General features: G+C 37.3%; 1 protein-coding gene across 1 annotated transcript in view; it reads right to left on the reverse strand.

Annotated features, from left to right (window-relative positions):
• Positions 1–1,364: 1,364 nt before the first annotated feature.
• Positions 1,365–26,814, reverse strand: part of UBE2U (ubiquitin conjugating enzyme E2 U) — a 31,239-nt gene continuing 5,789 nt past the window's right edge. Inside the window, exons 5-10 of the mRNA XM_088154243.1 lie at positions 24,069–24,195; positions 21,897–21,978; positions 17,019–17,107; positions 13,470–13,551; positions 5,496–5,590; positions 1,365–1,495 (exon numbers count right to left, since the gene is read on the reverse strand). Of these exons, the coding sequence (XP_088010369.1) occupies positions 1,365–1,495; positions 5,496–5,590; positions 13,470–13,551; positions 17,019–17,107; positions 21,897–21,978; positions 24,069–24,195 (606 nt within the window). The remainder of the gene's footprint in view (positions 1,496–5,495; positions 5,591–13,469; positions 13,552–17,018; positions 17,108–21,896; positions 21,979–24,068; positions 24,196–26,814) is intronic.

Below are 26,814 nucleotides of genomic sequence, written 5' to 3' on the forward strand. Positions count from 1 at the left end.
TGTTCTGAAATTAAGGAAAGACCAGATTAGTTCATAGCATTTGCCCGCTCCTTTCCTATATTAGCATCCCCAATAGATTGTGTTGCTAGTTTCATTTAACAAAGTTGCTACTTGCCTGCATTCAGTTGAAGTGCTTTTAAAACAAATAATATGTTTTCTGAATGATCCCATATGTGCATGGGGAGCTCTGTTCAGCTTGACACTGTTCCTCCCACATGCAAATACTGTCTATGGATCCTTTTTAAGCCTCATGATCCTAGGACTCATAAAAAGAGCCCGCAATAAAATAGTGCCTATAAAAAGGTTCAAAATGGAAAAGCTTGGTTCTGCTCGTAGAGTTAGGCTTGTGTGTGTAAAACCAATTTATGATTAACTGCTCTTGATGTCTTTTTTACTTGGAATTGACAGAACTCTGATAATAATCTCCTTCAAAATGTTTAAATATTGGCTTGCCGCACTCAATGCCACTGCCAAATTAGTTGAATGAGCTGAAAGATGAACACAGTCACTTTGAAAATAATATACTTATGGTGTAGTTGTTTTTTGGCGATCTGGCTTAGATCATAGCCCACTCACATTAGGTTCTGCACAAAAACAGGCTGGAAGAAATGTTGCCAAAAGAAGCTGCCCACAGGAAGGAGAAAATAACTGGAAAAGAACTCAAAAACTTTACTGCCCATAGAGTTGGATACTGGTTACAGGACATTGAATGGCCAGTTGTGCTGGAATGTTGTGCAGAAATGACATTATTGCCAATTTGCATCAGGGATAGTGCATTTTATTAATTAAAAAGGAAAAGTTGTGATGTGACATGACTTTGGCACGTGAAACCAACATACCTTAATTTCTCAGTTACTCATTCTTTTGTGCCTTGCACTTCCGGTATTCCTCCCACAACATCTATGTGAGAGTTATGCTCTTTGAAGCGCTCCTGAGAATCCATCTTTCTTTTGAAGCTTTTGTGACTTTAAAAAAAAAACTTCTCCTTCCATTGGCTATCTGCTTCTCTGTTGTATCTTCTGATTTGCTTTGTTGGTAGATGATGTGCCCTTCAGTTACTTCATATTATCTATCCTAAAGTGAACAACATTCAACTGGTGCAAAAATGTGAAAATGAAGTGCTATCCGTTTGATAAGGTTTAACACTAGAATGAATGTCCAAGTGCTTGCTTGCATTTGGATCCTTTTATAAACAGGACATTCTGGGAGCTGTAATTCAGACAGTCGAAGGCACTAGTTAATGCAAATATGGCAACATCTTACAGTCAAATTCCAACTAAATGGCATAAGGGTTCTCCCAGCCAATGTCTGAATATCAGCAAATAAGTACTTTGTAAAAGAGTAATAGAAGTGATGCCTGTAGTTTAATCTAATTTTTCTTGATCAAGATTTGTAGACCACATTACAAGACCTTCTACTTCCTCTTCCCATTGATCTTCATCTTTGCTTTTGTCTTTCTTCTTAAGTCTCACAGGAGTTTTTTGAGATACAGATGCTTCCAGGTTGTAGGAGTAATACAAAATGGAAAAAAAAGTGAATACATGAACTATACTAGCAACACAATCATATTCTGAAACTTTGTGAGAAAAAAGACACACAACACATTAAATTATTTGTGTAACTATAAATGCATATGTGGGTGTGAGAGATGCCATTTTGTAGCATGTGCAAAATTTGTCCTGTAGAGAACTAAGATTGTATGTTAACATCCATAGCCAAGTGCAATTATTCTAAAGCAGGGATGAATAACCAATAGTTCAGAGATCATGTGTGTCCCCCAACTCTACTTCTAAACGTTCCCAAGACCCCATCATCACACTGAAATCTGATAACAAAATGGCAAGTTTTGGTGACAGAATATGTTGCTTTTTAAACAAAATAACTCGCCAAATAAATACATTGGTAGGCATAATGCCTCTATTTGGTATTAATAAAATAAAATAAAACTATACCCCAAATCCCAACAGTTCCTCCAAAGTGGGATTAAAACTGTGGGCCCATTTTCCCCTCTAGCGATCAGTCCTACATGCTTTGCAGACTTCAGAGCTATGAATAAACAAATAAAAAATAGATTCCCCAGACCAAAAAAATGTGTGTACACCTTTTTAAAATATCGTTTAAGCATTTCATGATTATTGACATGATTTGAGGACTAATGTGCATATGATTATTTTGTATGTGGTATTATAATTTCAGTTGACAGATCTGTTTGTAGTTTTATTTTTATTGATGAAAAAATAGTTAACTTTTTCAATAAAATATATATTTGAGTTAGTATTTAATGTTAAGTATAAATATTGCTTTAAACATATGAATGTTCCTTACAAAGAAAGCAAGCTTAACACTTCCATGTGTTGCATTTAAAAAAAAAATTAACAAATTGTATTTTATATACACCAACCTGAAATCCTTTTAGGATAAATGCACAATTCAGAATGCATAAAATAAAGAAAGCAAGTCAATTACTATGTAGGAGAAGTAGTGAAAAACAGATATATTTATGTTACAGAAAGTATAAAACAGCCCTATAACAATATCTTCTATGTGTTAAAAAGTAATCACAGGGAACACTGAGGTTCACCTTTGCCATTAATGCAAGGGCAGAAGGCAGTGTAACAACAATTATTTAAGCTACTTGTAGAGAAAGAAGAGCCAGTTTGGTGTAGTGGTTAAGGCACTGGGCTAGAAACCGGGAGACCATGAGTTTTACTCCCACCTAGGCACAAAGCAGCTGGGTGACCTTGGGCCAGTCACTTTCTCTCAGCCCTAGGAAGAGACAATGGCAAACCACTTCTGGAAAACGTGCCAAGAAAACTGCAGGGGCTTGTCCAGGCAGTCGCCAGGAGTCAACACTGACTTGAAGGCACATACACACACACACAAAATAGAGAAAGTGCCCTTTATTTGCATTTCTGTAGAATAGAATGAATTGCCTTGGGAATACATATAGTCATCCCCAGAGGTATTAAGAGGAAGACTGAAAAATGTTAATCACTGTCACGAACTGATTCAAACTGTTCTGACCAGGGTATGAGCTCTCCAAGCAATAAAGCCACAGAGTTCTTGTTCCAGGCCCCCACTGAAAAGGGTATTACAAATAACAGCATGAATGGTACTATACGTGGCTGTGAAGAACATTTCTTCACACAGCTCTCTCTATGAATAAAAAAGAACACAATGTTCACTGCCTTTCTTGTTCATCAGTAAAAAATGAGCTGTAATTTTGATATATTATTTTATGCTCTTAGGATAGCCCTAAAATCATCAGGGAGAGTTCTAATGACTTCAGGAAGGTTAATTATTGCTGCTGCCTGCATGTTTAGTTTTGGCCATAGAAAGAATCATAAGCAAAAGAAATTACCGATGTATGAACATTGGTATTGACATTCAGATGCAGACTTGGCTGAGATAACTTGGCTGTATTTCTGCAATACTTTGTTGAGTGCTCAGAAACCACCAGGGGCGTCTGTGGGTGGGGACGGGTCGAAAAAGTCAGAGGGTAGTTATGCCATTCGATTGCAGCTGTCATGTTGACTTTTGTGACCCACCCCTCCACACCCCACCGACGCCCCTGGAAATGACAATTGGCCTAACATGTTGCAAATGGCTATCAACATGGACCAAAGGCCTTCCCATTTCTTTTCCTGCTCAGCTCAAAATGGGTAATAATTTCACAGCATGATTTCTGAAAGACATTTTCCCCTGAATCTGCCTGCTTAAAATCTTTCCTGAGGTTGCACTATTCCAGAAATACGGCTACATGGATTCAGAGCCGGGGTGTTTCCACAGGCTGTTTTGTAGACCTGGGATACCCTACAAAGAGGAACAGTCAAAGGATAAATGGTGATGTATTGTCGAAGGCTTTCACGGCTGGCATACGATGGCTGGTGTGGGTCTTCCGGGCTGTGTGGCCGTGGTCTTGAAGTTTTGTTTCCTAACGTTTCGCCAGCACCTGTGACCGGTCACAGGTGCTGGCGAAACGTTAGGAAACAAAACTTCAAGACCACGGCCACACAGCCTGGAAGACCCACACCAGCCATCGATAAATGGTGACTTTCTTTCTCAAATGAATTTGCCTTCCACAGGTAAGTTATCATCATTGTTTGCCATTTTATCTTCATTATATTGCTGCTTTAATATCTATCATTGCAAAACTATGCATTTCAATTATCATGGAATTGTTTTAACTTGATGCAGTTAGTTGCCTTGAACTCACTGGATGAAACATGCAGTGTTAAATTGCACCTAAATAAATATGTATAGGTATATAGTATAGTATATAGTAAAGAGCATGATACTCTTGCTCTTCTTGATTTATTATTATAGTTAAAAAAGGATCAAAGTAAAACCATGAACTGCAGAGTTAACATACGCCTAAGATCCCAGTAGTGTTTACATAGTATTATTAAAAAACATAAGATTAAAATAAGTATGTTGAGGAGGTTCAGTCATATAGAGAGAATGAATTAGGTTCAAATCACAAAATAAATTTATGGAGGAAGAGTGAATTATTTAGGAGGAAGGGGAAGATTAAGAATTTGTGGTTGGATAGAACTGATGAGATCTTCAAGAAGAGAGAGCTGAACAGAAGGCAATATATGAAGCGGTGTATGAATGTGGGGGAAGCAAGTAGGATCTGCAAGAACAAAAAGATGTGGAGTGGAATAGTGGTCTAAAATAGATTTAGCTATGTCTCTTTCTTATATCATGCCTTTAATTTTTTTGGCTAACTATATCTTACTCTTTTTCTATGCTCTTCGTAAGGATTGCTTATCCCCAAAGGGAACAGTGTAATATATTGTTTGAATAAATTTATTTATTTATTTATTTATTATTTATCATATTTATATAGCCACCCATCTCACACAAGGTAACTCTGGGTGGTGTACAACAATTAAAAAAAGAAATACATAAAAACAGCTACATATAAAAAATAGTAAAAACACACAAAGCAGGAGGGGATAAAATTAATAAGGGAGCCATCGTAAAATCTCCCCGGTCCCCTGGGAACCCCAGGCCTGATCACATAGCCAGGTCTTGAGGGACTTACAAAATGTTAAGAGGGATGGAAATGTTGTAAATATTATAGTTTGGTAGTTGGGTTGAAATGGATTACTGATAGATAATATCATCATTTAGACTGTATTTCTATCCGTTTTTGTTTTTAGAGTCACTTTTTTTTTTCAATAGGTGAAGGAGAAAAAAAAAGAAACACAAAATGGCAGGATGGTGGGTGGCTTTCTGCTTTTCCCCAAAAAGGAAATGAGAACATGACATTTTCCCAGGAGTTTCATAGGTTCAAATGTAACTATTTGAATAAATAGGTACATTTTCAAAGTCATAATATACTACAGTTGGTGTGTACAGAAAAATGGCAAGCTTTTCACAAAATAAGTTCAGCCTTAAGGGAAGATATAAAGAGTTTATATTCCACAAAAAGGGAACAAGGGCACACTTATTAAACATTACAAGGTTCCTAAATTCTCCTTTCTTACCTGGGGTGGGTCTTGGCATGGGATTGCTTACCCAGTTTTCTAACATTAGCTTTTTCTTCTGTTTTTCAATGCAATCAGAGACAAAAATTTGATGTCTGAAATAAAAAAACCAAGAAAATGAATATAACTTCCAAACATAACAGAAAGATAAGCTTATTTACTAGATGTTCAGGGGAAAAAAAACAGCTTTATGAATAGCTTTCACACCTGAAGGAAAAAGTATTTCAGAATGCAAAATAAAGTAGCTCGAGACGTGTTTCACAACAGATTTAGTATTTCACACACCATCTAAGAAAATTTTAAAAACAGGGTTTTTTAAAAACAAACTTAACAAGAGAAGAAATACCCATCTCAATGACCCGTATTCTTAGAGGTGTTCATTGTGGATCTGCATGAGTGTGCTTTAACACCTTGCAACAATGCAGTAATAGGAAAGGATAACTTTGAATTGTATTCTATTTTAATCCAGTCACTGTTACGATTCTATACTTAAGGTTAATCTTTATAAATTCTCAGATACCACCACCACATTAAAACCTTTAAAATGCCTTTGGGTAAAATCATGCTAAAAAGATAGCGTCGTATGTCTCTAATAATTTTATTGAAATTAAGCGACAACATTTTTGTAATTTGGGACAATGTTTATAGAAAGAAAAATCTGTCTGGATTAATACAATTCCCAATTTGTTGCCAAAGTTTATTTCTGGCAAAGAACAATCAGAAAGAAACCCTAGGAAGGAACCCAGTTGTCTTACACATCCCTTGAGTTCCCAAAGACTAAAGTGGGGTAATAGTTAAGGTGTTGGATGAAAATTAAGAAGATCTGGTTCAAGACAAACCTCAAGATACAGCATGACTTTGGACCACTCAACCCCATGCAGTTGTGTTGGGGGATCATACTGGAAGGGGAACATAACATATACTGCTTTGAGCTTCAAGCAAAGAAGCAGTTCCCAAAGGAATAATCACAATTTAACAAGTGTATAAAGGATTATGGGGCTGGGAAGAAATGGCTTCCTAAAAAATGCATCATATCTTCGCTGGGCACTCTATTAATAACATCTCCCTCCCCATTCTCTCTTACTTTTCACCGAATCAGAAACTCTAATTTCAGTTCAGTTATCTTTCTTCATAGGCCCCTTCCTCAACGTAATTTGCTACTGCCATACTATGTACATAATTTCAAAGTACTTTTATTTGTTAATGGTAAAATACAAAAAATGGCAATACCAACAGAAAAAAGATAGTAATTATACTATGAAGAAAGAAAACCTACATATATTATAATGATTAGAATAAATATGACAAAAACCTCAAATTAAACTAATCGACAGAAAAAAAGAGAGAGAAAAGATCCATATTGTAATTACAGATAGCAAATTAAAATTAATTCAACCCTTAAGCTTATCATTAAGAGCATATAGAAAGAAGAAATTCATCTTCTCATTCTTGGAGTACAGAGACTTTTCAGAACAGATAACAGATTCATGCCCTTGATCCATTCCGTAAAATCAGGAGGGTAAGTTTCTTGTGTAAAATTATCCCCTTTGCTGTGCCCAGGGCTTGATAGAGCCAAAGCTCTTCATGAGATGCCAAATAACATGTTTTAGGAATATAGTTCAACATCACATCAAGATTCTTAACAATAATATTTGTATTAACATAGGTAGTGATTTGAAAGCAAATGAAGGCTGTAGCTGGACGAGATCAGATGATATGAATTAAAAAACAATTTTTGTACAATGACAGCACAAGAAATGTAATATCCATCCCTTTTTAATATTCTTTGAGGGTTCCAATAAAAATGAAGTAATAGTATCTTATGAATTAATTTCATTTTTAAATCATAAGAAGTATATTTTATGTTTGTTGACACTGTATCCATTATTCTCCAAAACTGGATATTCCAATTCTTCATTGCACAATTCAGATATGTAACTTATAGTAACTTTAATTTTACCTTATAATTCCTTATAACATTGCATTATAGGTTTCTGTTAAAATGTTGCGTCTTTTAAGGATCCTTAATTGCAGATACCTCAGAGACTGCTAAACCATCTGGGCCGTACTCTTCAGTTAATATATTACCAAGTGAATGTTGTGGATAAATCATATACAAAATGCAATGTCTCGTGTCTTTCTTTTTTTGTGTGTTATTGTTTCCTACTTTTGAGATGTAAATCACCCAGTGTTTGGTGGTCAGGCAGCCTCTAAATCAATAAAAATATTAATAATAATAATTATCATAATAATCCCAAGTAGGCCCAAAAAGGAAAATATTCTCATTCCAAAAGAATACAGTTGTTAAAATAAAAAAGCCAATTATATAATTGAAAATCTGGTAGGTTAAAACCACCATATTCATAAGAATAATTTAAAAGTACAGTGGTACCTCGGGTCATGAACTTAATTCGTTCCGCAACTCTGGTTGCAACCCGAATTGGTTGCAACCCGAATCAAATTTTCCCATAAGGTTCAATGTAAATACGGTTAATCCGTTCTGAACCATATGTATTTTTTTTTTTAAACCACAAAAATATGAAACAGAATACAGTACAGTGCAGTACGAAGAGAGACAACGCTAACCTTGCTCGAGGCGACTTCTGGCGTGAAGGACAGGAAGGCGGGTGGGGAGGCGGTTATTGCTTGGAGGGAGAGTCCCCCTCCCTACAGGAAGCCATGACCACGTGTCACGGCAGGGAAAATGGGCGTGGATCCTGTTCGGCACCCGATGCGGAGTTCGCGGACGGAAGCAAAATTTTGCGAACGGTGCTGTTCGTGACCCGAATTGGTCGTGAACAGAAGCGTTCGTGACCCGAGGTATCACTGTACTGTATGTTTTCTGGTAGAAATGAATAAGTTAACTTTACTGAAGTAAAAAGCCACTTCTTTACAGCCAAAACAATAGGGTCCTATTTATTAAGAAATTGGGAAAAAGAAACCAAAGTGAGGCAAATAGCTTTTCTTGAAATTTCAGTATATAGATAATCCTTGTTTAACAACCACTGGATCAGCAATCATTGGAAGTTAACGCTGGGACTGAATGAAGAGAGTTGTGACTGGTCCTCAAAGTTGCGGCCATTGCAGGATCCCTGTGGTCACGTGATTCGGGCACTTGGCAACCAGCTCATAATTACAATGGTTGCAGTGTCCCCTGGTCATGTGATCGCCATTTGTGACCTTCACTGCCAGCTTCTGACAAGCAAAGGTAATGAGGAAGCCAGCAGGAGGTTGCAAATGGTGATCACATGACATCCCACCTAACAACCGCATGGGATTCGCTTAATGACAGCAAGTGGAACTGCTGGAACTGCCATTGTAAGTCAGTGTGGTCGTGTGACATTGAGCTTTACTACCATGTCGCTTAGCAATGGAGTTCCAATTACCACTGTTAAACGAGGACTACTCTTACTTGCTTATTTCGAGTATTAAGTTTGAAAACAGTTTTTACAGCTATATAAACTTTTTAAAATGGAAAATGGTAACTAAGTTACCATTAACAGATGGGAAAGATGCAGGAAACCTATTAGGAGTGTCTGCATGGAGGACAGTGTCAAAAAAGTCACGATGATAGCCATAACTGTGCGATCAAAGCCGCGCTTATATTATGTGCGCTACCTTGATTTTTTTGATGCCCCCCAGATATCACTGAAGCCTATATAATGCAATAGAAATGTTTTCAGTAAGTCTTTATAATCTGTAGAGACACGTATAGCATGACCTCTCCACACATGATCCACACATAAAGGCAGGAACACCAGAGTTAGTGTCTCTAAAAGCAAGTGATTTTATTTATCCCATAGCCCTGAATGGGAATCTATGAAACACAGATCTTCTCCCACTATATAGCTGCATCCTAGAATTTTTTGGTCGTGCTCTCAATAAGGGCAGGACCTAGGAACAGGTTTATATGAATGCCTCCTTATGGAAAATTTAGTGGCCTAAGGTAGGATCTGTTAAACCTGCCAAAAAAAATCGTGGTTGGATACACCTGCAAAATGTCAGAAGATATTATTCATGCTGGTATTCAAGTGATATGACCCAGATGTCATAGGAGAGGCCGCAGAAAGAACAAATGTTTAGGATCAGTTGGTAACTGACTCTGAAAAAATAACTGTGTACCATTTGGGTGCATAATTAAGCTTACTGAGTCCAGGAAAAGACAGAGACACTGCCAACAAACCTGTAGATTTTTATGAGAATATTAATAGCTGGTGATTGCTTAAAAGCTTTTTGAAGCTTTTCAGGCAGTTCCAAAGAGCCGTGTAAAAAACAGAAGGCACTGTCCCCACACTGAGGTGAGATGAACTCAACATTAATTCACTGTAATTGCAAGCAATTTTGATACATCCCTGCATTTACTGACGTTGGAGACAAAGACAACGAGAGTCAGAGTGAGAGAGAGAGCAAGACAGTGTGGGGTAGTGGTTAAGGCATTGGCCTAGGACTGGAGTGACCCAAAACTGTTTAAGCCCTGTAATAGCACTGAAAGGCAAGCCCCAGCTCCTCATGCTAGAACAGTGTTTCTCAACCTGGCTTGGCTTTGCTGGCTGAGGAATTCTGGGAGCTGAAGTCCACCCATCTTAAACTCGCCGAGGTTGAGAAACGCTGTGCTAGAGTTTTCCCATCTGCCCCTGCTCCTTTGGTAATGGGTAGTCTACCATGGAAATTCTTACCTCAGTATGGTTACAGCCCCCAGACTATTGGTTACTTACAAAGTTTAAGCTGCTACAGGGGAAGTTTAAAGTGGTGCCCACATCACAGAATAAATGGTCGACTGTTCCTGCCACAATTTGTAGGAACAAATGCTGCGTAAAAGGAAAGAGCCTTGCAATCTATTTTTAAATGTTTGATGAATTTAGCTTCAAACATTGTGATGAAATTATATTTAGCGTGTAGCCGAAGTTATGATTGTCAGGCGGTACTTTTCTCCTTATGCAAGTTTACGTGGTAGAGGCAAAACTGCAAATGGCAACACATGCAGAGGGAAGCATAAGACAGATTCAAATTAAGCACCAACATATACTGTACATATAGCTGTATTTGGACAAATATGTATATTAGCATTTCTGCCTCTTAAGCCAAGATATTTGCTTGACAGTAACAGCCAAATGTGTGTGTGTGTGTGTATATGATAATTTTTTTTTTTAATTAAACAAAAACGTTTAAAGAATAAATAACCACATAAAAGAAAAAAGAAAGTGGAAAAGGACATAGTGGATGAAGACTAAAATGTCAGTAAGTATACAAAGGATTTACAGTGTTAATATTCAAAATTAATTATATCATCTTGTTTAATTTTTAATTAATTAATGAAATGTATAGAACTAGATTTATTATATCATCTTAAGAAATAACTAAAAATCTCTATAAAACTCTTTATATTGATATTGATATCACTGCTATTTGCCATTGTTCCCCAAATAAATGCACATAATCATGTAAAGGGAAGGAAAAAGGAAAAAATAAAATTAAAATAAACAAAAAGGAGAAAAATAAGTAAAAACAATATTAAGTTCTAAATTCCATTGTACCCAACTGGTGATTACATCAAAATATTTATAAACATTGAAATTGCTTCTAATTACTGTTTTTGTGTCAATTATTTCCCACTTAAAAACTCTAAGTGTCTGAGTTTGCCTTGGTGGGTGACATATGATATATAAAGAAGCCAGTCTTGTTTACATTTAGTCAAACTTCTTAATTTTGCCATTTGTATGTATTCCCCAAGTTTGGTTCCCAGTCTGATATTGTTGGCAAAGTGTCTCTTTTCCAATGTTGGACCAAATTTGTGCTTGCAGCCATCGGCATCTTAACAAATTCTATCATCAAAGTGCGTGTAACTCTCTCAAAAAGCCAAATCCACAAAGACCTGTAACTAAATTTATTCTATTCTGCTAATGATGTTCCAATTGTTTCTTCCTATGATACAGAGTTTTAACGCTACTCTATCGTTATTAAGATATCAGAATTTTTAGAAGTGCTTTGAATGGTAAAATACTCTTACTGTAAATGGACTGTACCCCCGTCTTGGGACTGTTTTATAGATTATAAGCAAGTTATAACTTTTTATAGGATGTAAAATATATATATATATATATTCCCTTTATTATGGATCTTAACTTCCATTCATTGTAGTGTATATTTCATAATAAGGATAGCTTGTTTGCAAGCTTGGGCTGAGTTACAGCTTTTCATTGTAAAGGTTCAGACAAGCACTGCTCCTTGAAGTGTATTGTGCCTTTACTTGGCCAAACATTTGCTGTTGTTTTGTGATGGGTCCATACATGTAAAACTACAACCTGTTAAGTTGCAGGCATGTCCTGATCACAGTCATTGGGAAATCTCTTCTTTGCCCCTTGAGCGAAGGAAGGAAGGAAGGAAGGAAGGAAGGAAGGAAGGAAGGAAGGAAGGAAGGAAGGAAGGAAGGAAGGAAGGAAGGAAGGAAGGAAGGAAGGGATGGATTTTACAAGAGTCTGTTTTTAACCACAAGATGGCAGTAAAAGGTGGACCTATAACTGTCAAAAAAAAAAATCATAGCCATTTCTTCTCATGCTCCAATGCAATTAGTATGAAAACTTGCATTATTTCAAAGAAAAGGCTGCTTTCTCAAACAACTCTAACCTATTTTTGTTCTTTGTTAATTCTTTAAAAATTAAAAATGGAGAAAGAGTTCAGAAAGGATACTTCTAGTTTTTGAAATGCTTTCTTGGCACACACATATTGTGTGGCACAACATAATGAAGCAATTATCAAATACGTGAAACAAAGAACTTCTGTTAAGAGAAATAAAACAAGGAAGTTGTATCCAAGGAAAATTAACCCTATAGAGTAAGAGATTCTGTTCAAGAGAAAAATGAACAAATTTAGCCCATTTGCTTTTATTTAATTTGAACCCAAATTAGATTTTTTTACAGTGTCTGTCAGTTTGTGGCAAAATTGTCAGGTGAAGTAGCCACGTGCATGTGAAACAACTAGTTGCAATCTTTTTAGTATGCTCTAAAATAAATTAACTATGCCGTAGGGATAATTTACAAAAATTATTCAGCTTCAATGGTCAGCAGTGCTATGATTCCAGGCACATATAAAATGTGAGGTCTGCTGTATATGTCTGCTCCTTGCACTGTCTCCTTCTCACTGAATCCCCAAATAAACTATGAGTCCTGTGCCTCATTCCACCTTCCCCTGATCCCAGGTAGCCTGCAGGGACCACATTTTACAGATAGGCAGCATTTTCCTTCTTCACTGGGAGACACTGGAAACACCTTCTCCTCTATAAATATGCACAAAACCCCAGTGAAGGAATGTTGGGTCTATGTGTATGTAGAGAGAAGGCTTTATGAAGGGGAACAAAGTTGCAACACAGTGTCTGTACACTCACCTTTGAAAAGGTTCCGCTAGGTTGCTAATAGGTGCAGGGTGCAGGGATCACGCTATGCCTGTTTTGAAAGATCTGCAGTGATTTCCAGTTGCACTTTAAGATGTTAATATCAAACTTCAATCACCACTTCTGAACTCTAATTAGGAGCCTGGACTGGCTTTTATATTCCGAGCCAAAGGAGAAATCATAATCAGTTCATAAACTGATTGTATGTTTCACAAATGAATGTTCTGAATAAAATTATTCTTATTTTTAATAATATTTTCTGAAGTTTTTGTATGTAACTCCAGTAAATGCCACTCTTTGCAGTAATTATAAAATCATAATTGCCATGAAAAAGGCAGGTCCTGTGAAAGATAATATTTTGATCCTGTATACATTTTACTTAACCTTGTTATACAGTAGTATAAGATTCAGTATGGTTTGATGTTGAAATTGATATTTAAAGGCATACATTTAGATTTTCTACTGATGATTTTTCATTTTGAAAATAAATCTATACCTAAATATCAAGAACTTAACATTGATAAAACAGTCATTAAACATCTCTCCTACAGTAGGTGTGCACATCTGGGTTTTCATCAGATACCTACAAATTTTCATCCCAGTAGCCTTTGTTCACATTCTCTGCCATCCAGTTGTAACGGTTTCCTATGTACTCTGGATCTTCAAACACTAGAAGGAGAATTCCAAATACATTTTATATTAGAATGATCACATTCAATAAAGAATGCTAACTTTCTAAATAACAAGCATGTGAACTCCTTAGACCTTTCTGTATGGCATCCAACCTGAAGGAGTCTTTTAAGTCACTTCAGTGAGCTATAGATACTGACATAAACAATCTTAGTGCATAGAAGTTAGTTTAACATGAGATCCAGGCAACTGCTGATTGACCCAACTAGCAAAGATAAGGCGGTTGGCCATTAGGGAAAGGATCACTGATAACATGACCCTTCCCTGCAAATAAAGCATCCACCGATTCTTCATACACAGGAATTTCATTATTTTTAGCGGCTGTGTTGAATGCTAATTGATGGTTTGAATTATTTTGCTCTGTTACACATCTTGAAGTATTTATTGCCCTCGCTGATTTTTATTTTTGTTTTTATACTGTTCAGTCCATTTCATGCAAACTGCTTTGAATATTATTTGTGACCTTTTAACTCTAAGCAATGTTGGGTGATATGATTATTCAGTTCCATTCCAGTCAGATGCACAGAATACAAACTATCTTGATTGCCCTGAAAAATGACTTACACTGAGGAATGGACAGAATGAATGTAACTCCTCTTCTGGACCCTTTATCTACTTTTGATGCTGTCAGTCCTGGTATTCATAGGCATCATGGTGTTTTAGTCTGTACATGTGTTGGTTTGCATATTAATTTTATTAACTTATTCTTTCTTTTATGACATGTAAACTATTTGGTAGGATTCTGTTCTTAAAAGAGGTCTAGAAACATTTTAATAAATATGAATAAATGTTGAATTCCAGATATTATGTATTGAATGGCCTACTGCTTAGTTGCAAACAGAGAGCCAGTTTTGTGTAGTAGTTAAAATCCTGGATAGAAACTAGGAGGCTGTGAGTTCTAGCCTTCCCTTAAGCATGGAAGGCAAGTACTGTAGGTGACTTTGGGCCAGTTACCCTCTCTCAGCCAAACCACCTCACAGTGGTTGTTGTGGGGTCAACAGAAGGCAGGAGCATTATGTACACCACCTTGATTGTACAAAATAAAGGCAGGAAATCATCACCATCATCATCATCATCATCATGGTATATAATCCCATTCCCCCTTTTGCCTGGTTTGATGGCACAAAGGAAATTCATTCTCACATTTATGGAAAGGCTTCAAGAATATGGATACTTTAGTTGGAACCACATTATATTTTTAATCATGCTTAAGATGTGTTTAAATGTGTTTTGTTTGTAGTAAAAGTAGACACCAAAAACAAAGTACACTGAGAAACTTTACTAAGAAATTAGAAGACTTATTCACTGTCTTCACAACTGTCACCTGGCCAATTTTCATTAACTTAAATTGTTAAAATCTTATCCTTCTACTATACATTCATTACAAATACAAAACTGTTTCACAAACCTCTACATACATGATCAGAATAGTCTGTCATCATTTAATTTAATTTATGTGTTGCTCTTTTTTATTGCCTTTGTATAAGCATTTGGGAAGGGGCCATAAGCTGAACAGTAAAACACATGCTTGGAATATGGAAGATCTCAAGTATGATTCAGGAGAAGGCAGTTTTACCTGCACATTTGATCTACACATTTCCAGGGCCATGTGGGGACTTAATGATGAGTTCAACTATAACTCTAATCAGATGCAGCCCTACTTCATGTTATGGCAAGTTATGTTAAACAGACTGCACTGAACTCTGTTAAGAATAGCAACTCTCTCAAAATATAATGCATATTTCCTCCATGTATACATCATCCATTATATCCATTATATAATAAAGTCTTTAATTCACTGCTGAAAATTTAGTTAACTCTAAAATAACGTAATTATTAGGTTTGTGCAGAGACCACCTAAGATGCATCAAATTTAATGATTTAATGTTCTGAAAATAGCACATTCCATCTTAGGTTGGCTTGGAGTAGTCCTTTCTGATTCTGGAATGTGATTCAGAAAAATGGAGCTCTAAACTTGCTGAGAGGATTTTCTTTGTATTTTTTTTTTTTTAAACTCATCCCATCAGAGGTGTGGGTGTGGGTGGGTGTTTTTTCTTCATACTTTAAGAAAGTAGTTAGAGTTCAGCTATTGTGATTTAGCCAGCTGTCTGTCTGTCTGTCTGTCTGTCTGTCTGTCTGTCTGTCTGTCTATCTATCTATCTATCTATCTATCTATCTATCTATCTATCTATCTATCTATCAATCATTTCCTCTCCTGGGTAGCCAATTTTTCAGAGTTTCTCTAGAGCAGCAGTCCCCAACTCAGTGGCATGCTTTCTGTGGCTTCTAATAATATTTTGTAGGTACTTAGGGTGTTGCACAGCAAGGCCAGGACACAGAGTCCTGTGAGGAACATGGCAAGCACTTCAGGGAGAGGAGCAGCCCAACTCAGTGAGTCTTTTGTCAACAGTGAGGCCTGGGCGGTAGGACTACACAGTTGGTGCTCCAAGGCTTTGTAGCACTAAGCAGTGCTGCCTTCTGAAAAACCCTGTCCACTTTCAAGGTCCAGGGCAGATCACTGCTTCTGAGGTTGTATCAGATGGAGGTGAGACCTGGCCAAGGAAGGGCCAGGAGGCTGGAACTGCCTGTAAGAATGCAGGAGGAGGCAGGCATGATTGCCCAATCATGAATCTTTCTGTCAACGAAGGAGTGGGATAGCAAGCAAGCAAGATCTTTCTGCTAAGCAAAGGAAGGAGAAGGGACTATGCCAGGCAGAGAGAAGAGAAAGTGACCAAGAAAATGACCAAAGGAAAATTCCATGTGTTCAGCAAGGACAAAAAAGAAACAGAAAAGCAGGATTTGGGCAACTCTAAGTGAGATGTGCTTTCTACATCATATCAGCTTAGTAATAAAACCAAATTTGGTATTTTGGTTAATGAAAATACTGCCAACTAAGTCACCAAAATGAAATGCTGTTTCACAGCTCTCTTTCACAAGTTTCCCAGCAAGGTTTTTTAATTTAATAAATGTATGTGTAATAGCATACCAGGAATCATTTTCATTTTTTTCTTTTTTTACTCAGTAAAGTTTTTTGTATCTCTATATGAAAAGGCTTCAGTGTTGCATTCCTCAATTTAATGAACTAGTCCTCGTGGCATTCATGATGATTTGAATTTAAACCTCTGGTATATGCTGCCTTCTTTTTAAAACAACAGAGTTCTGCATTTGTCCATAAGAAACAAAATCATAAAGTTCCAGTCGCAGCCAGATCGCCGTCACATCCTAAAGCTCCAGATTGTATAGCAATACTTCTATTAGGAGCAACAACAGTGTCACACACTTTTGAGGAAGGGTTCCCCCCCAGTAATTTTCTTTTTGGAAGTCACTATGGCTTGCCTTTAAACTGGGGGATCATAAGAAAGACCCATTTGACTTATTTACATTTTGGGCAAAATCAGAATCAGGCTTGCTATTTTTAATTTAAAGAAACGAAAACATCAGCTTACCTGGGTGTTTAAAATCTTCAGCAGGTCTTGATGTGGCAATTTTAAACCATGTTACAAAATATTCTTCATATGATACGGATGTTATCCTTCTGAAAATATACATTTGGAAGAAAGGAAGATTTGCAACTAACTTATGCAATTAGTTACATGGCACAGATTTTTCTGCAGAACATTTCACAAGGCAAATAGAAAAAGAACAGAGGTTTAAAGGTGAAATTACTTCCAATTTCAGTACAAATGAAAGTTCAATAGACTATTTCCAAAAATTATGTTGGAGTATTTACTTACCAAACAAATTTTTTAAAGCCACTTTCTTCTTTTTCTTGTTATAACACATTAAAACTAAAAGGTTTTTCATAAAGCAGTTGTGATTGGTTGGAAACAGTAGTAATAGCTGCAATATAAAATAAATTTAAAATCTGTACTTGAGATGAATCCTTCTGTCAAGGCAACTTCACAAGTAGACCAGCCATTTTGCCATCCATCTAATTTCTCCTTTGATTCATAAACTTCAGTGTGAATAAAACTAGTTAGAGTTAAATTTTCTATATACACATAGAGGCTTTTTTCCACCTTTTTCAGCATGGTAGAAACATTTATAGATGTTTGTTTTATGTTACCTCTTCTCAATAAGATATTATATTGAGAAGAGACAACATAAAACAAACATCTATGAAACAAACAAATGAATGAATGAATGAATGAATGAATGAATGAATGAATGAATGAATAAATAAATAAATAAAAGCAATGTGCAAGGGATCCCTGCCTGCAGGCCTAGTATGCAGACTTTGGGCTGTTATGCACTGCAGCCTTAAGCTGCTTGACTCCCATGGATAAACTAGCTGGAAATGAAACCGTCTTAAGAAATCCCTTCCCATCTATGGTGATAGCCTCGTTTTCAGATTGCACTTATGACATCTCCTGATTGGTACATTCCCTTGCTTCTTTCCCTTCTCACCCATCCTGGAAAAGCAAGTTTCAATCACTTTCCTTTCTGTGGGCATGTTCTTGAGGACATCTGGTATCCATTGGTATGAATCCTCATCCCCTGAGTCCCCTTCATATTTGACACATTCTCTCCTAGCAGGCCCACCAGGGGACTGATAAAGAAAAAAGAAAACACCACAGTTTTACCCTACTTCCTTCACCTGGGCTAGAAGTAGAAACTGGCAGAATTCTTGGTTAATTTTACCTGGTTAAAAAAATAATAAATAAAATAAAATAAAATAAAGCTCCACCACTTCACCATTCCATTAGTGAACTTGTAAAAGAAAACCCAGCCTTTCAATGCCCCATCAATGAACTTGTAAAAACAAAAACAAAAACAGTTCAGCCTTTCACCAGTATGTTAGTGAAATGAAGAAAAAAAGAAAGCTTCATCAGTCAAGGTCCCTTCAAAAGAGGGCAAGCAGCCCAGGACAAAATAGCCATGGAGGGCAGTGAGCAATTGCCAGAGTTCCTACTATAGGGCACAGTAACCAATTGGAACGGAGGTGTTTGCCTATAATGACATGAAGTGTAGTAGATGAACCAGATAGCAATGCTTCTGTTGACAGAAGTTGAAAAACTCTACCTTTAATGTGTAGTGGAAAAACAGGTGGAAGATGCCTTCCTGGTGGGCAGGGGACAGCACTGTGTAATCCCAGCCTCGAGACATTAGTAATGGCCCCTATATGTGCTGGGGCAAACTGATGATTTGTATCAGTTCTTTGTATCTTTCTGTTTCAGCAGAACTGCAGGACTTAGAGCAAGACTCACTTAAAATAAGTATAATGTAGCTTCTTAAGATGGTTTCTGCAAAAAAAAGGTGCTGTACATGATTCCCATAAACAGCCACCTTGCAGAGATTAAAGAGGTGTTCTACTGGTCCTTAGAGTGCTCAGAACTTCAGGCATTTAGTTCATGCTGGGTGCATTTTGTAAAAGAAGTCTGCTACAGAGCTGCAAGAGTTAGGTATGTCAAGCTAAATGAGCCAACGGTTTGATAAAGAAGTCAAAGAGAACTGTGTATGCGCTTATAATTGCCCCCCTTCTCTTCTGTGTGCTTATTAGTTATTTCAACACACATCAATGAGACTCCGAAGAAGAAAATGACAAGCATGCTATTGTATGAAATGACAAGATTCTTGAGCACAATGATCATCATTATTCTTGATTTATTTGAAGTCCTTGCATTAATTTCTCTGTCTTTTGCTGTTGCTGTCCTGTTCAATGTCAGCAGCAGCTCGTCAAGGACTTTATAATTTTGCCTTTCTTCAAAGCTGTGAGAAATTGTTCAGTTATGAACCCTTCTTTAGCCACTGAAAGCAACACTTACTGGCACATTTTTACTTTCCCAATGTCATCAGCATTAAAGATGTTTGGTCTCCCAGCCCATACACCACTCTAATATATACAGGTAGTCCTTATTGAATGACCACTTGTTCAGCGACCATTCAAAGTTAGGACACCGCTGAAAGAGGGGGACTCACAACAGGTCCTCATAGTTGCTGCCATCTCAGTGTCCCCATGGTCACATGATCATGATTTGGGCGCTTGGCAACCAGCTTGCAATTATGACATTGCAGAATCCTGTGGTCATGTGATCACCATTTGTGACCTTCAATGCCAGCTTCTGACAAGAAAGTCAATGGGAAAGCTGGCAGGAAATTGCAAATGGTAATCATGTGACCGCAGGATGCTGCAACTGCGCGGGATTCACCTAACAATGACAACTGGGATTGCCAACAACTGGGATTGCCGCAACTCATAAGTCGGTGTGGTCATGTGATGTTGCACTATGTGACTGGATCACTTAGTGACAGAGTTGCTGGTCTCAATTACTGTTGTTAAACAAGGGCTACCTGTATGTTACATAGTATAGGGCAAATTCTGCAACACAGGAAAGATTTCTCTAGTTCTTCAAGACCTGCACCTGCATTTCATTCTTACTAGTAATTTTTCTGTGAGAGAAAGATCTACAGAAATGTCCCCCAACCATTGTGCCTCCATACATACTAGATTACAACTCCCTTAATCCCTACTTGTCAAGGCTAGAGGTTGTACAAGTTATGAGAATTGAAGCCCAATGTATTTGGAGGTCAGCAGGTTGGTGAAAGAAGTCTAAATGGATGAACATGTTATCAGTTACAGCTTGCTTATAAGCAGGAGAATAATTCAGTTAGTCAGCAGGAATTGACTGTAAAGACAAATTAATAGGTGGTTCTATACTTGTGAAAATGGCACCATGTCAAATGTAGTATTTTCATATTGTGTTGGTAGGTTATAAGCAACTGGCATATAATACAATGTCAGGAATGTCCAATTAGGTAGTTCTTTTGATTAAACTTTTTTTTTGAAGAGTTTAGGAAAATGTATCCAACAATATTTTATAAGAATCCTGCTGATGGTATATTGCCAATATTTCCTATGGCATATACTGTATATCAGTGCAGTATAAAAAATTGATAACATTCCTGTTGTTAGATGCCAGGTTTGTTATTGCACAACACTGGAAAATTAAAACATATTTCATTGGATCACTGATATTTAACTGTTCTGGCTCAAAAACTGACATAACATACAGTTTTGAAGAACCCTATAATAATGGATAAAGTTAATTAAATATGATCACAATTTCTTACCTATATTAAAAATGTAGTTCCTAATATATTACCTTTACCTGTTCAAATGAAACTGTAGATAATAATACTGAACATGGATATTTAAAATGTTTGTACTTCTCCTTAAGATTAAATATGTACCCTGTATTTTAGCGTTTGTCTTTCTTTTACAAAATGGTTTTTTAAACAAACTTTAAAAGAGGGGAAAGGTTCACTATAGTTAGATGTATTTATGTGTATATAAATATGTGCTTTGGAGGGGGACACGGTGGCGCAGTGGCTTAATGACACTGAAAGTTGCTGGTCAGAAATGGTCAACACTTCAGTGGTTCGAGCCCAGCCTTCGCGTAGCAGAGTGAGCTCCTGCTTCCTCCCCCAGTTCCTGTCAACCCAACAGTTTGAAAACTCACGTGAGTAGATAAATGGGTACTCTCACTCCGGTGGGAGGAAAAATGCTGGTGGTGCCTTGCAAAAGGAGTCGGGTGCAGTTGCCGGTAGCGCGGAAGCCATGCTTGCCCGAAAAAGGCGCAAAGCAACGGAAACCCCGCCTCCTGCACTTGCCAGCTGGGCTCTGCTCTAGGAAGGAGGCACTGGCAAACCACTTCTGAAACACCTTGCCTTGAAAACTGCAAAGGACTTGTCCAAAAAGCAGTCACTGCGGAGTCGGTAACGACTGAGTGCAGATTAAAAAAAAAAAAAAGTGCTTTATCTAGGTTAACATTTATTTTTGAAGGCTTCTTTGATTACCATGAAGGCCAGCTGCTAAGTTGCTGTTTGGGATCAGTTATAAAAGTCACATCTTTCCAATTCTCAACACTGGATGCTGGCCCATTTCCATCCCTAAATAGTTTGAAGTCCAAAATATTCTTCCAGATCAAACCTGCCCAAACTTTGTAGGTCTCATAAAATGTAAGGCTTTATGTCTATTTTCCATCTGATGCTAGACAGGCAAGACCAGGGAGAGATAAACTTTTTGGTGATGCCACACAATGTTGTCTCCAAGCAGAATTGCCTTTACTATCCTTCTGGTGCAACAGGAAGACTGTGTTTGTATTGATCATGTTTTATATTTGTTCTGTTAAATATCTATGGCTTTGTACTAATGCTGCTTCTTCTATTTTATCTTCAGGTGGGCTTATATTTTATTGTTTGTTATCCTAGAAATTTTTACTTCCAGACTAAATACTGCTTTTCAAAATAAATATAAATTATTCAAATATTCAAATAATGATTATATGATTACAGCACTTGTGAGCTTAACTGTACGTCATTACCTGTGTGGGCTGTGTGGCCCACTTTGTTCTTTCGACGTATGATAAAACTCAAGTGAAGTTGTATCCCAATGTCTGGCAATAGCTATACAAGAGAAGAAGTTTAAAAAAGTCTGTTCATTGTGAATATTTTGGACAATTATACAGTCTTTGTTCTTTTATGCCATTACAATAACAAAGACTTAAGCCACATATAATTACAACCAGAAGATTCCAGTGGGTTTACTACCAGTAATGAAAAAACGCTTTCAAATATGAGGTCACTGAATTGCTACAGTTCTCACAATAGCAATAGGAATAATAACTATAAGGAAGTACAGCTACAATAATCTAAATTACATAGACTCGCTGTCTGTTCATCATGTGGAGACAATATTTCATATAGCTAGCTCTTTATTTGATTTTACCGGCAGATGAAATTATTAGCAGTGCCCTCTGATTGCCAATCACATGAAGCTCTAGATCTAGTCCCACAGTGTTGGCCAAACATGGCAGCCAAGGCAATTTATTTCTGGCTTAGCTGTGGGATTACCCAAAATTATGCATGCATGCATGCGTGTGTGCACATCTCTCTCTCTCCTCTATATCATCTATCTATCTATCTATCTATCTATCTATCTATCTATCTATCTATCTATCTATCTATCTATCTATCATTGTCTGCCTGCCTGCATTAGACCAGAGTGGTAGATGTCAATGAGAAGCATTTCATTTTGCACTGGATTGACTCAAGCTAATAATACTAATGCAACAATAACGTGTGTGTGTGTGTGTGTGTGTTTGTGAATGGTGAAACTCTGGTGAGAGATCCAGTGCCCTTTTGGAAGAAACTCTTCTTTCACTCCTTTCCCCTACTCCTGAATTTCAGCACCACAATGGCTTGATCTAGCATAGCTGAAGGAATGCCAGTTGCTGCATCCTGAAAAGTACATCTTTTGTTTATATTGTATTGCTCCCTTTTGAGCTCAGCAGCACAACAGCATACAGTCATAAATAGGGTTGCAAAATTGATGGCATCATCACACGATACCTTCGCAGCTCTTTGTTGTGGTTTTAATACCTTTACCCCATTATAAATTTAAAGGTTAATGAATTATAATTCAGATTATTTAAAAAACAAAAACAAAGGCAAAATACACAAACATGCCATTTACTGCAAATGTAGATGGGGGAGGGGGGCAGGAACTAGAAATTTATTTCATGGTCTTTTTGTGTGGTGTGTAGGTGACAAGATGTTTTGTTGCTCCAAGACAGACAGGAGTCTGAATGGGGCACTGATTGAATGTGAGTTTTTTTTGCAGATTCCTTTTGGTTAACTGAAAGAACACCACTGATTGGCCCACTCTGAGCAGGTTCCCAGCATTTGACATCAGCAGATGTGAAGATGATTGACAGGTTGCTTCAAACTGCTTTGGAGAGATTGAGGAGGAGAAAGGTGATGGGTGGAAATACCCTGATACTAGTCTGAAGGGTCTAATTTAGACTGTATAGATGGAATCAAGATGACTTGACTGGAAATGTATTTCAGAATTATACAGCTCTGTTGAAATTTATTCTTGTCAACTTATCCATAACATTTTAACTTGAAAGTGAGTTCCATCAGCATCAATTGGGTTCATTTATTTTTATTTCCTCATAGTAAAAACTATGTTCAGAGTAAGGGCAAGAACCCCAAACTTTATTCTGTGGCCCAAATTGGGTGAGATCCAGAGGGACACAACTTCCAATGGGATTTAATTCAGACATATCTTTGACATCCTAAGATGAGGTCAGAATGCATGGAAGTGGCAAAATACATCCAATATGTATTGGAGCTGAAATCAAAATATGGTACTGTCTTTGTTGTGGTACAACATTTCAACATGGTATCTGAAGGAATCACCAATATATAAATCCTATTTTTCCCCCAACATCAATGTTACTCTTCTTTTATTTTCCAGCTTGTGACCTCTGTATAACCTCTACACTGCCTGGCAAATATGTTTTGTGAGATGAGAGATTTGCTTAGAGAGCCCATACTCAAGTTACATTGCCAATGATACTAATTAAAATTTATGGCAGTGTATAAAATAGTGGTTTTTAAAGAATGCAATTCAAATAGTTTCTTCTAAAACTCCCCATAGTGCTCAAAGGATGTATTTATGACTAATAACATAAAGCACAGGCATTTATTACCTTCTAGTTGCTTGCTATTTGTGACACACTGTATAACTTTTTCTCTATATAGAGGATAATTGCTTGTCAGCATCTGAGCTGCCTCCAGGTTCACTGCATTATTCAGAACAGGATTAGACAGCAAAACCTGTGTGAAGATACATGTATGCATCAATCTGCAAAGCTTTATTGATCACAAAATCAACCAGGTAATATCACTGGCTTTACTGTTAGAAAATAAATTTCAAACACTATTCAGATGGTTTTGTCAGGCAAGCCATGGAAGACAGAAGGCATGAATCCTGCTCTGTGCTCTCATGGAGAGAGAAAAACTTACAGTAGGCTTATACTTTTCTTTCCACTCTACCCTTGGCTATGTGGCAGAGACAAATTCTGAGTATGGGGAACAGGGAGAACCCTTCTTTGCATTCATCCAGTTCAGAATGGAATACTGGATTTGCTGTAAAGTTTTCTTTGCTACTATGGGTGGAGGATAATGTGAAAACTTGGTTGCTCCTCCCATTCACTTCTGCAGGCCAGATGGAAAGATTTGTAATAATTTCTTGAATATCAGGAGGGAGGGTACCACCCCTTTCCTTCTAGTTATGTCTCAAAAACTGATAATAGCTCAAAGAAAATTCAGATTTTTTTTTTAATAAAATGGTAGTCCTTTATCATTTCACCAAGGGAAGTTGGAAACTTCCTATCCAATGTAGAAACGGAATCTTCACAGTAAGTGTAATATTCCATTTTCCTAAGACATATCAAAGCAGCCCCTAGGAGGGTAGGAGTTAAAATTATGCAACAATTTAAAGAACTTCTTTAACAATAAAAGACAATTCCCCCTGTAGTGCTTTGTGTTTATCACTCAAGAGAGCACTGGTGGAAAAAAAATAGCTGAAATGGCTGTGCCCCTTGTTAGATGGACCATGACTCCCTTCAGAGCACAACAAATATAATCTTGTAAGGTAGGAAAACGAGGATTAGATATATCCTGCTAACATGGCTGTGGGAACCTTATGCCTTAACAAATAGTCCCAGAAAGTACCTTGAATGCTCTGAATACGTCCAATGCCAAACCTTGGCTAAACTGGTCAACACTTAGTTCAAAATGATAGCAGAAGTAAAACTGGAAAAAAATTGATATACTTAAGCCAGGATAGCCAGTTTGGTGTAGTGGTTAAGGCAACAGGCTAGAAACTGGGTGATCATGAGTCTTAGGCACAAAGCCAGTTGGGTGACCTTGGGCTAGTCACTCTTTCTGAGTCTGAGGAAGGAGGCAATGTCTTGCCAAGAAAACTGCAGGGACTTGTCCAGGCAGTCACCAGGAGTCAACACTGACTTGAAGGCACCAAAAACAAAACAAAACCAGGATAAAAATGAAAGGATACTGAAATAGCAGCATAACAGTTAACTTACAGAGCTATAGTTGTCCTGAAAACAAAGTAAGAGTAGTTTCTTATGTTGGAATAAAATATGGATATACAAAAATTCAGGCACACTTTTGGAATGTTTGTCTTTTGGTTTATGGATACTATATCCAGAAAAAAAATTCAAGTGTAAAAACCCTTCCACCTGCTTAAGGTGGTCCAGGATCGGGGCTGTGCTATATATATATATGTGTGTGTGTGTGTGTGTGTGTGTGTGTGTGTGTGTGTGTAAATAATATTATATAAGAAGATCTTCTTGATCAGTTGCACTCCAGGAGAAAACACTGCAGGTAGCTTTGCAGTGCTAATGCCAAATGGGATGGTTTACCATTAGTGTACCATCTTCTGGTTCCTTGGCTCTCCACACTTCCTGGGGAAGTCAAGATACCATTTCACTATGACAGGGTCTTTGTACCTCCTTGCTCTAAAAATAAATGCAGTGAGGCAATGGGGATGGGACTATAGCAGAATGCTGATCTTCTACTGTCTTTACTGGTCAACTGGAAGGAGCACTACTAGTTGGCTCATAGGGAGTTCTCAGTGTTGCAAGTCAAGAAGTAGGGAGAACACTCATGGGCAGCAGACTAAAAAGTTTCCAGGAGTATGGGGGCTGAACTCAGTAGTTTTACTGAAATGCTCTAAATCTTGTGGAATGTTAATCCAGAAGATTGCTAAAACACTATAATGACCTGTTCAATCACTATGGAGCTTAGATTAGCAAACAAAAGGATCCCTTTAAAATGAATCAAAAGGTACTATTAAGAAAAATAGCGGCCATATGTTATTGTGAGGTGTTAGCTGGATATTCAGCTAATGTTCCAGTGTTGATTGTTCTGAGGCCCTGGAGTACAGACATGCAGTGAAAGTTTTACACTGTATATTATACATTATCTCCCTCAGTCACATGAATGCATGTAGGAAATAAAAACTAGATAATAAGAATATAGTTAATGGGCACCCTCCATGTGCTTCCCTGAATCAGTTAAGTAGCATGAGAAAACACTGCCATAAGAATCTTTGTTGAAATACACAAAAGATGTATATTCCTCTTTTACTGGTCCTTGACTTGAAGCACCAAGGTACACAAAGATGCCTCATTTCTATAGATCTCCCATTAACACAGTAAAGAGACATTTTCTTTGAGGAAGAATCTGTCCCTAATAGGAATGCTGTGGTGAAAATTAAACATACAATAGTGTGCCAAATTTAATTAAATATCTTTCCTTGGACATGTACTGTGGAGATAAGTGTTCTCTCAGATGAGCTCAACTCCTGATGACTTCATGGACACATCCATGTTTTCTTGACCACAATATGGAAGTGGTTTGGCATGGCCT

This window comes from Python bivittatus, unplaced genomic scaffold (genome assembly GCF_059951505.1).
Source record: "Python bivittatus isolate LINGU-HERP-01145 unplaced genomic scaffold, Pbiv_v1 ctg000700_np1212, whole genome shotgun sequence".
In the NCBI taxonomy this organism is placed as follows: domain Eukaryota; kingdom Metazoa; phylum Chordata; class Lepidosauria; order Squamata; family Pythonidae; genus Python; species Python bivittatus.